This window comes from Cryptomeria japonica, chromosome 5, assembly GCF_030272615.1.
Source record: "Cryptomeria japonica chromosome 5, Sugi_1.0, whole genome shotgun sequence".
NCBI classification, from domain to species: domain Eukaryota; kingdom Viridiplantae; phylum Streptophyta; class Pinopsida; order Cupressales; family Cupressaceae; genus Cryptomeria; species Cryptomeria japonica.
This window is the reverse complement of record NC_081409.1, coordinates 694,898,503-694,909,783: the sequence shown is the minus strand read 5'-3', so window position 1 is coordinate 694,909,783 and position 11,281 is coordinate 694,898,503. Positions and strand designations below refer to the sequence as shown.

Here is an 11,281-nt window from a genome sequence, read left to right as displayed (position 1 = left end):
AGGGCTCATCCTATATGCTTCCTAATTAGGTAAAGATGCTCCTAGAATTAGATCAATATGATGTTGAATATCTCTCTTCGGTGGAAGACCATCAGGTTGTTCATTTGGTGTAACATTACTATATTCTTCTAGTACCTTTGATACTTCAGCAAGTATTGGTATCCCTCCTCCTTTGTCCTTCTGTACCATTAATGTATAATAAAATCCTATCACCTTCATCTCCTTAATAAGCTCTCTTTCAGACAACATATTCTTAGCTTCCCCTACATCCTTAAGGTGTAATAAGATGACTTCTAATCCCTCCTTCCAAAATGTATATTTATTCCTTTCCCCACCATGCATGAATTTTTTGTCATATTGCCAAGGCCTCCCCAATCATACATGACATTCATCCATTGGGATGACATCACACCAGAGCTCATCTTTGTAAGTTCTACCTATAGAAAACTTGATCAGATACCTCTTATCAACAATAACTTCATTCCCCTTCTTAAACCATACAATACGGTAAGGGTGAGGATGTTTCTTGCACTGTAAATTCAACTTATCTGCCATCTCCATGGAAACCATAGTCTCACAACTACCACTATCAATAATAACTTGACATACCTTTCCTTCTGAGGTGCATCTCGTTTAAAAAATATTGGTTCAAAGCCATGAGTCATCAGAGCTTTGAATAAGTGTTTTCTCCTTCTTTGGGATTATCATGGTTCTCCTTATCATGAGGTTTTCTCCTACCTCTGGGAGAACTTCTAATTTTGCTCCATGATTTTCAACTTTAGCTAAAATCACCCTCGAGAGTCCTCCTTGATTTCTATCTTGAATGTTAAAATTTGAGCACTCAAATGCTATGTGGCCTTCTTCACCACACCTAAAACAAGCGAATGGTCTTCTTTGACTTTCCCATCCTCTACCACCACCATAACCTCTTCCTCTTTGAAACCCTCATCCTCATTGTATGTTGGAGGACTCTGGTTGGGTATCATCTTGCTTCTCTACTCCTTGGGATGAATCTCCCATACCATAACTTGAACCTCCACATGAAGAAGATGATGTACCCCTTCTTCCTCCTCTATTTCTCTGAAAACACTTTCTATTTTTCTTTTCTTTTGCCTTTAGAGCCAGATGATAGGCCTCTTCCATACTGTTGATCCAATGCATGCTTAATTCATCTTGAATTGAAAACTTCAATCCATTTACATACCTGGCAGCCATTTGTTCATCACATTCTTGATGCTCAACCCGAATGGACAATTGGTAAAATTCATGTGCGTAATCTTGTACAGTAGATAAATTTTGCTTCAGATTTTGAAATCTACAAAACAGAATTTGTGCATAGTCTAAAGGAAAAACCATTTCTCTTAATTTATTCTCCATATTGCTCCAGGTTTTGGTCTTTTTCTCTTTTCTTTTCCTCATTCTCTCCTTTTGTAGATGATACCACTAGATCATTACATGAGGTATTTTAACTTAGTGTATTTAAGCTTAACTTTATTTTCCTCTATCATAGACTTCCATTCAAAAAAATTCTCCATCTCATTTAGCCAATCAATCATCTCCTCTGGTTTAAGACTACCTGCATATTTTTAAACTTCAACTTTAATTCCTTCATTCTTCCCTTCTAATTCCCTAAGAACCCTCTCTTTAAAATTTCCATGATTTATTGGCTCTTCTTAAATCTCTTCAGACTAATCTGTATCTCCTTTATCTAAGCCTTCATCAAAATTATCTTCCCTTTCCCTCTGTCTCTAATTTTCCATTATATTTGTGAGCTCTACAACCTGCCTTTGGAGATTTTACATGTGTCTATGCATCTGAGAAAGACCTCTTCCTCTTCCTCTCCCAACCATCTTTTGGAAATATAAGAAACATTCCTACAAGACAAATTGTCAACTTTCTAACCCCATAAAGATTACGAGTTTAAAATTAACTTAAAAATCAACTTTCTAAAAACCCAAAAAAGAAAGTAAAAGCCAATTTTGAGGCCTTAGATGAAGGAATCCGGCCCTGAAAATTTGAATTTTTGTAGGCCCTATAAAACTAGTTGTGAACGATAATCTAATCAACTCCTCAAGATACACTTCCACGTAAAATTTCAGGCCAATCAGACAACCGAGTCAAAAGTTATGACCTTGGGAAGTCCATGCATCACCTCTATTTGAGTGGAGCAAGCTGACAAACACCCTAGTCACTACAAAAGAAGACCAAATTTCAAATATTGTGATTTTTATGTTTGACCATTCATGACTTCATCATGATAATTACATTTGATTATAGTTTATCAACCTAAATTTTAAATAATGTAGTGAACCATATTTAACTAACATCCTTTATAATTCATAAGCCTAGAGAGAAAAGACTATAAAATAAACACCTTTTAAGTATGATCCAATAGAGAGATAATAGAAGTATAATAAAATCATTATGTATTCAAGTATACATTCATCTTTATCATTTATTGTATTCATGTTATTGTATTAACACCTATAGTACTACCAAGGATTACCTAGTTTTAGTGGATGACAAATGACAATAAAAATTTAAATACAAATAATCTTGTCAAGTGGGGTTTCTAAGGAAAATAGATGTACTCTATGCTAAAATGATAAGTTTGGGATGAAGTGATGCATTTCATTAAAGTAAATTAGGCTATCCTGAAATCTTTAAGAAGTTCCTTTGAAACTCTAAAATATTATGCCCCTTTCTAACATCTCATTATCGAAGAACTATGGAACCAAAGTCCATCTTTTTGTCTCTAGGATCTAGAAAGAAAGGAATATTAGGATTTTTAGAGAAGGAAAAAATGGTAATGAGGGCCTACAAATTATCACAAATTGGATTAAAGAAAATATAAACCATTTAAAACACCAATAAGTTTCTTGTCTCCTTCAAACCTTGAACTATCAGCAAGATTAAATCAATGGATCACATACCAAATGAATGAAATCAAAACCAATAGGAGATTCCAAGGAAAACATGAAATGGACAAAATTAAAATAGATGAAAATGCAAAATTGATTCAAGGATATGCAAAGAAAATTAGATTTAGGATAAATAATGAAGTTGGGGCCTATAATGTCTGGTGAAGAATCAAATGTGTCCTAACATATGTCTTTTAGAAAGTAATTATGAAATACGATTTGAATATTGTGATTTATATACTAAATTCTTCTTCACATCCTCCCTGGAGAATATGAGACATTGATTAAGATACCAAGTAGCTTCTTAAATATTTAACCACATTTAAAAATGATACATATAGGAAGGAATAAGTTATTTTATGTTTTATCTAGTACATCTCTTGAATATGTTGAGTGTAACTATTATAGGATACACAAGAATATTCCCCTTTTGATAAAGAATATTTTAATTTATGATCAACAAAATTGTTTTATTAATCATGCAAGGAACAAAATTTATTTAGTGTACTTTACCAATTTCTATAGTGATGATGCACAATAATATGTTTAATAATAGTGGGGTGAAATCATATGCTCAAAAGGACAAAATAGATTGAAAAAAACTTTTAGTATGTCAAAAAAAGAAGGATATAAAGGTAATCATCAATTCAAAGGTGACGCTATAATTATTCTTACCAAACTTATGGGTCTAGGTGGTAAAATTATTGATCAAAATACATAGATAAAGTATGGTGAACTATTGAAAAGATTAAACTCTATCAACAAAATAAAATAGGAAAGGGAAAAATACATAAGGCTAAAGATAGAGCTAAAAAGTATCTATTGTTCTCATGTGGCAGACACAAAGACATTATCATTTTAATGGTCCATTCAATAAATTCCAAAGTATTTTCAACAAGTGTAGAAAAAATATTTTTTGTTCATTATATTTGCTTGATTGTTGTTTCAATCCTTTGGTTACTATGAATAAGAAAATTAAGATTACTATAATATGAGGAAAAATATATAGAGTGAAACCTACTACCTTTTTCTCTATTAATAGGGGCTCATAACACAAGTCACTATCTTAAATTATGAAGTTGAGAAGGCTCCATACTTAATCCACAAACAGAAGAGATGAATTTCTTCCTACATAGGGGCTTATGAGCTACCACCTAAAAAAATATTTCCCTTGAACATAGGTTTTCTAATATACATGAATATCACTTTCTTTAGTTTATTCATCTTAACTATAACAAGCCTATCATTTTTCCTTAATTTTTACTTTCTTAAATACTAAGAAGTGCTCTTGAGGATGCATATCCTTCACTACACTAGTGGTTAATTTATTCCATTTAGAAATTATATTGGGAAAATACCCACCAATTGAATCCCACCCCCACCTACAATGTATTAACCTCTAGCTAAAACCATAACAATCCCCAAAATGAAAGAAGTTAAATAAAAATTTCCTTCCCTGAGGATATTCCCTCTTCATCAAAAGTCATCTCACTACAAGAAGTATTTTTTGTGCACCCCTATAACACAAAAGGAAAGCATTGGCTATGAAGCCCCATACTTTTTAAATTATTCCCTAAAATCACCTATTTAAAACCTACACAATAAGGGTAAGAATATGTTGAAACCGCATCACTAGTAGAAAAAAAAAAAAAGCTAAAGTGAAGCTACTTAAATTTGTTAGGTAAACAGCTTGACTGTCTCACACCCTCCTCCATTAGTCTTTTTCATTTTAGATGGGGAATATGTTAAGGAAGATATTATAATTTCCTTACAGTAGAGGAGATCTGCGAGACTATAAAATATTTCTACTATAGTGAAGATTATTGTAACACTTGGTAAAAGTCACCCTAAAAGGAAGAAAAGGAGTAGTTAGATGATCTAAACTTTATTCAGGAAGATGTAAGGTGGATAAATTTGGCCTTCAATACCTTACTCGAATAAAGCCATGAATTTCTATGGTATCACCTTATATTAATCAGAGATAATTGAACTTGATTGTTCCAATCCTAAAGTGATTGAATTTCAATTATGTTATTTCTCTCCTTTTTAAAGGATAAATTGAATTGTAATTAGGGTTAAGTTGTAATGTTAAATCTAGGACAAATAATGAGATATTGACATAAAATAATAGCAACAAAATTTTCTAAATATTATGCAGAGATGTAAACATATATTTGAGGAGGAAAAATAGATTAGAACTTGTGATAAAAGTTTCAGGTTGAACTGTGAAGATCAAGGGGAGAAGGTCACCTCGATTCTTCAAATATTGAGGGCAAATAGGCTTGATAGTTTTTGGATCAGAATGACACACAAAATCCATTTTCTAAAGGTTATCACAAATTTTTGAGACAAAGGGGAGCTTGTGGTCCTAGTCATGTCCTTTTTATGCCTTCAAAATTAAATTTTGATTATCATCATCTATGCTACCTCATTCCTCACTTGTAGCTCTTAAGAAAAATTACTACACATAGAATAAGTAAATATTATAGGTTCTTACATTTAGCCCCCACTTTAGTTGGTGTAAGAACCTATGTCCATACTCATAGTAAAGTAAAAAGTTTATTTTAAAAAATTTCACCAAGATACTAAGTAGACAAGATACACTAAGCCCCCAAGGACTTAGGATGTTATCAATCTAATATCAAGATAAAAGGAGCAACATGTGAAAAGGATACAAAAGAATGACTATACTTAGCCTAGAAATGCTTGTGCTTAATTTTATTCATGTAGGTTGAAACATTACAAAGTAGAAGGCTCAATTTGCAAAGTAACCAAAACATTAAATTAAACTAACTCTAAAATGTGTACTAGATGTACCAAATATCTCATTGTGTGTGAAGAAAGCATACAAACCAAGTTTCGTTGTATGTCTGTGAATAGTAATATTGAGTGAACTGTATAACCCCATATTAAAGTGATTGTGTATGCCTTATCAGGATCAATTTATTTAAGGTATCATACATGCATACAAAATACAAGAATGTTGGCACAATGAGGTGCCCCAAGAAAGGACAACTCAAAGGGAAATGATCACAAAAAATAGAGGAAAAAGTACATAAGGGATCCAATAGTTGGGTTCAGTATGAACATTTGATAAATAATGTATATCAAGAATATTTTTTTACAATTGACCTTGTAACATTCCACCTCACACATAGCCAATACAATTGTAAACTATTAAATGATTTTATTTAATAGATGGTTAGATAGATTGGGGAGGTTGCAAATGAGATAATTTTATACAAATATGTTGGTGTTAACTAGTAAACTTGAGAAAAATGATAGGAAATAATATGAATTATTATTGTGGTCTAACTATGCTTGTGAATATGTTGGCTATGTGCTAGAAGGTAAACAGGACTATGGGAGAAGGAAGGAAAAAAAAAATGCTACAAATACATCTCCTTTATGAGAGTTTATAAGTTTAGCCATCTTTTTACTTAGAATAAAGTGATGTTTTATTTTCAATATAAAATGTTTTCATTAGGTTTATCATTATGTGTTTTTAATGTGGGTTTTTGAGTCAATTACCATGTTTAATTTACAAAAATAGACCCCCAAGGTCCATACCCTTGAGGTAGGGGCCTATTTTTCATGCAATAAAGGCCTTAGTACTTTATTAACTACAATCAGGGAGTCTCCTAGGTGAATTCTAATTGCTCCAAATTTGAGGCCCATTTATAAGCCTAGCAGAGCCGCTCTTATCTCGGCTATGTTATTAGTTGTCATTCCTATAGATTCTGAAACCTGAGCAATTATGATTCCTTCATAATTTCTATCAATACACCCTGTACCCCCTATGCCTTGATTACCTCTTGCTACACCATCAAAATAGCTTTTTTTTTAATTCTTCAAATGTAAGGAAAAATACTAGCATTCTAAACTAAGTGAGCTTAGGAAATTAGACAAGAGAATACATTTTAGAAGTGGGTTGAAAATTGTAATTTAAAAATATTTTAGAAGTAAGTTTAGAGAATTTTCAGTATAGAAATCTACTAGAAATTGTTTAGATATGTACATGCACACTTAGGGCTATTCTTTAAAGCCCTACTTTTCATGTTTATTTTTTTAATATATAGTTACATTATTAAAAAAAAGTCTATTTATTAGTTTCATTATGATTTCATTTGTGATTAGCATTGGTACACATTTGTGGTGCTAACAATATTGTTGTTATTTATGAATTTTAATGAATAATATTATACATATGTTTAATAGAGTTTTATATTGTACTTAATATTCACCTTAAAAGATTGTAATATTCAATGTTCAAATTAAGTGAATATTGATTAATTAATGTTTGAGGGACAAATATTGTAATAACATCACATATTTTCATATTCTAGATTGAAATTTCTCAACCTCCCCCCTACCCTTGTTCTTCTAATTTCAAACATTCTAGTGATTTTGTACATTATATAATTTTTTATCCTAATTTAAATTATATATATATATATATATATTTAGATCAAGCGCTTTTGACTGGAGCTATGAACTAGTGAGATCACAAGGAGGACCTCACCTCCAAATCGATGGTCAAGGCATCCTCTTTGAAGCACCCTACATAGCTTGAGAGCACAACTGTCAATTTCCTAGCCAACGAATGAAGAGTAATCAACCAACCAACATCGGGGGGACCAAGAGCACGCTTCAAATTTATCATTCACTCACTCCTCGGCATACACCAATAGCGAATAACCTCTCCAGCCAAGTCAACAGACCGGTGCAGCAAGAATGAACGGATGATGGGGGTGGAGAGGGGCCAAGTCCCATGCTTTGAACTCACGACCTCCACTGGGGGAGGGTCATAGCACTATCGCTACGCTATGGGGTGAACCCCCTAATTTAAAATGTTTTAGTAGATTGTATGTGTTTATCCTAAATATTGAAGGTTATCGTATACTTTTGAAAATATTTTTTTGTTCACCTATGATGGCCTAGTTTTTTACCTACCAATCAGGCTCCATGAAACTAATATTTTAATGGGATTAAACAATAAACCTAATAAATTTAGAGTAGGAGATGCACTTAAAGGATGTTTTTTTATCTATAAGGATGTAGAATCAATTCCCCTAAATTTTGGCATATAGGATAATCTGAACACTATTAAATAATTTCTTTACACTAAAATAAATTTTATGTTGATTTTCTTACAATTTCAAAAAATATCATACATTTTAAATTTTAATAATATATCAACTCAAAATTTACCTATAATTGATGCTATTAAATTTTTCTCTTACAATCATTGTTTCTAAAAAATAAATATATTACAAATCATTTGAAGAATCCTTTGATTAAAAATTTACAATTCCTATGAGTAGGATGGAGCATGCGCAAGGGGCAAGAGCGGCTAGGGATACAATAAATTTTGTAGGGGAAGAAGATGAAGGCAAATTGAATGGTGGGTAGGATGTCGTGGGACCCTTCACAATCTTGTTGCCATCCCTTTCCCCCTTTCCCTACTCAGTGGCTTGGTGGAGTAGTTGGGGGTTTCTGATCGGAGAGGGTGTTGTGAGGCTTTGGGGGCAATGGTATTTTCTCGGCACGCTTTGCCTACCATCGGCCAAAAATCATTTGACCATTTGGTCGACTGTGGTGATGATGGCTCCTCGTAGCATTTTTGGGGTTCCCTGCATTGAAGTGTCCTAGGATGATATCGAGGTTGGGCAAAACCCCTTTCTATTCTTGTTCTCTATTCCTTGTTGAGGTTTGGTCTTCTAATGTTTTGGGCCTTAGGGATTTTTCGCCTGCTACTACTTTTTTTTCTGCCAGGGAGGAGATGTTCTTTCAGGAACTCTAGCTCAAGGCCCTAAGGGAGGGACTATTTTCTACTCACTCAATCTTTGCTGAAGCTTTGTTGAGGGGTTGTCCTCTTCAGCCTAGTCTTATTTTTATTTGTAGATTATGTTGGTACACCCTCTCTATATTGCCTAGGTTTTCTCCAGCTTTCCTTATTGAGGTGGCCCATCCTTATTCTGAGGCGAAGAAGGACGGTGCTAGAGATAGCTTCTCTCCTATAGAGGTGGATTTGAGTGTTGCCATGGAGGTTGGGTTGTGCTAGTGGATGGCTGGTATTTTCCTTTTTTTGGACCATTGGGGTTCTAGAGGAGATCTTTCTCCTGGATCTTGAGGTTATGGGGGTCTACCAAAACCCTTTGTTCCAACTAAGTATGATGGTTTTTTTCTTAATCTGATGGAATTTGTTCTATAGTTGGAAGTTGTTCTTCTTGTTGGCTTCGCCCTAGTGGTTATGAACGCTATGACTAAACCCATCTTATCAGGCTGTGGGAGGTTGGTTTTTCTTGAGGTAGATAATTTTCTGGTTAATGGATCCACGGTTTCAAGCTCTCTTTTGTCTTCTCCTATAGAGGTGGATTTTTTGTCATTGTTTGTCTGCTTAGATGTTGTTATTTTAAGGCCTCTATTTCAGTCCAAGATGGTTGAGGGAGCCACTTCAAAACCCTTTTTTGTGGTTCTGGGAACTGTCTTAAAACCTAGGTCTAAGGTTAGGGAAGCCTTTCAAAATCCCCTTGTTTCTTTTCAGCATGTTTTGTCTTTTCTGTTTAATCTTATCTAGCTGGAAGCTGATAGTTTTCAAGGGTTCAATATAGACAGTGGTTGTTTTTGCTTATGGGCTAGGCTAGTTTTTTGGTGTCTGGTGTTTGGGCTCAATAATGTTGAGTTTTTTATTTGCATTAGGTAGATATATTTTTTGATTAGATTAGTAAGAGGAAAGGCTTAGATCCATTATATAACTATATAAAGGTAATCAAAACTAATTTTAGAAATGAGATTAATCAAAAAATATATATATATAGAAACAATTAAGAAAAAGCCAGATATGACATGGCATTATTATTTTAAAAGTATTAAACTATAAATGAATTTGATATAATAAAACTTATATACTGCATTGATCCAACAAGATGATTTCGATGATATAGAATTTCTAATATGTGGAATAAAAACTTACTCAAGCCAAACTTATAATATTGATCAATAAAATAATTTTTACCTAAATAAAAGAAAAATATGAAAGGATCTACTCTACCACCAAACCAATATGAAACCAATACAAATTATTATTATTAATTATTTACAAATTCTCTTTTAAATTTTGAATATACAATCTCAAAATAAAAAAGTCAATAATTTTATTTTTTTTCTCTATAAAAGACCGAAACAAAAAGATTAATAGTTAAATATAAGTTTAAAGGGTGAAAGAAAAATCCATCCAAATCGATCTATCATGACCAGCTAAATACATTCTACAATGAATGCTAAACCAAAACATCAAAATAGCAAAACAAAAAACCAACTGCTCCCCAAAATCTCAATACTTGAACGCATTAAACACAACACTCAAACCAGTAATTCTATCTGTAAACAGAACCTTCAATTGTAAAGGTGACATAAATACGATACGAAGGATCGATTACAATACTTGAACCCATTAAACTCAAGGCTTAAACAGTCCTGTAAACAAAGCCTTCAATTTTAATGGGTGGATACATACGAAATGAAGGGTCGATTACAAACTCCACAGGTTTAACATTAAAAACCTATGGATCAATTTATTGACGAGATGCAAATCCTACTAGATTTAACTGTAGGAATAGTTCTCAATCATAAAGACCAAATACAAATCTTACTAAATTAAACAAACCACACCAGATTAAAACCCAGACTCAACTCCTGCTATACTGGACACAACGACAGGCACACAAAAGCAGTGTCTTTATTCATGGATAGCAATAGTTGTTAGGCCACACATTATGGGCACCCAATGTAGACATTATTCCACCCAAAACCAGTGCAGTCCTGTGTATATTCAGCAAGCACAGTATGTGGTGTACCCTCGCATGTATCAGAATTATAAAGATACACAGGCTGTCCCTCATCGTATCGAAAAAAATATCCTGCGCGGTAGTCTGTGGGTATTGAAAAACAATTACCACAGATCGAGAAAACATGAGCCGGGAGTTTACACCCAGGCCCTTGCATCGCAATAAAAGCGCTACCCACACAAGGCTTTAAAATCAAGAGCCATGCAAGCAATACTCCCATAAACTTCGAAACATTAATTTTCTCCATAACGTTACTAAACATGTATTTGACAGATCAAATATTTATATGTGGTGGAGAGGAAATTGTGCATTGTATATATAGAGTAAGAGTAGGATTTTTGCCGGACCAGAAAGAAATTGGATGAGTTGTTGCTTAGTAGGGGTTGTTCTGCGTTTCCAAGGCTGTCGTTTAAAATTATGTACCTTTTATTCTGAAATATGTTTTTTAAGAAATTGTTTTCGTTGTTAGCGAGCTAAATTATTTTTCAGCACCTTCCATCATAGATATTA

At 33.2% G+C, this 11,281-nt stretch overlaps 1 protein-coding gene across 1 annotated transcript; it reads right to left on the bottom strand.

Moving 5' to 3' along the window:
* Positions 1–10,697: 10,697 nt before the first annotated feature.
* LOC131042547 (antimicrobial peptide 1-like) lies at positions 10,698–11,018 on the bottom strand. Its single transcript, XM_057975864.1, has one exon. It carries the CDS (start codon positions 11,016–11,018, stop codon positions 10,698–10,700), a length of 321 nt encoding a protein of 106 aa, XP_057831847.1.
* Positions 11,019–11,281: the final 263 nt, after the last annotated feature.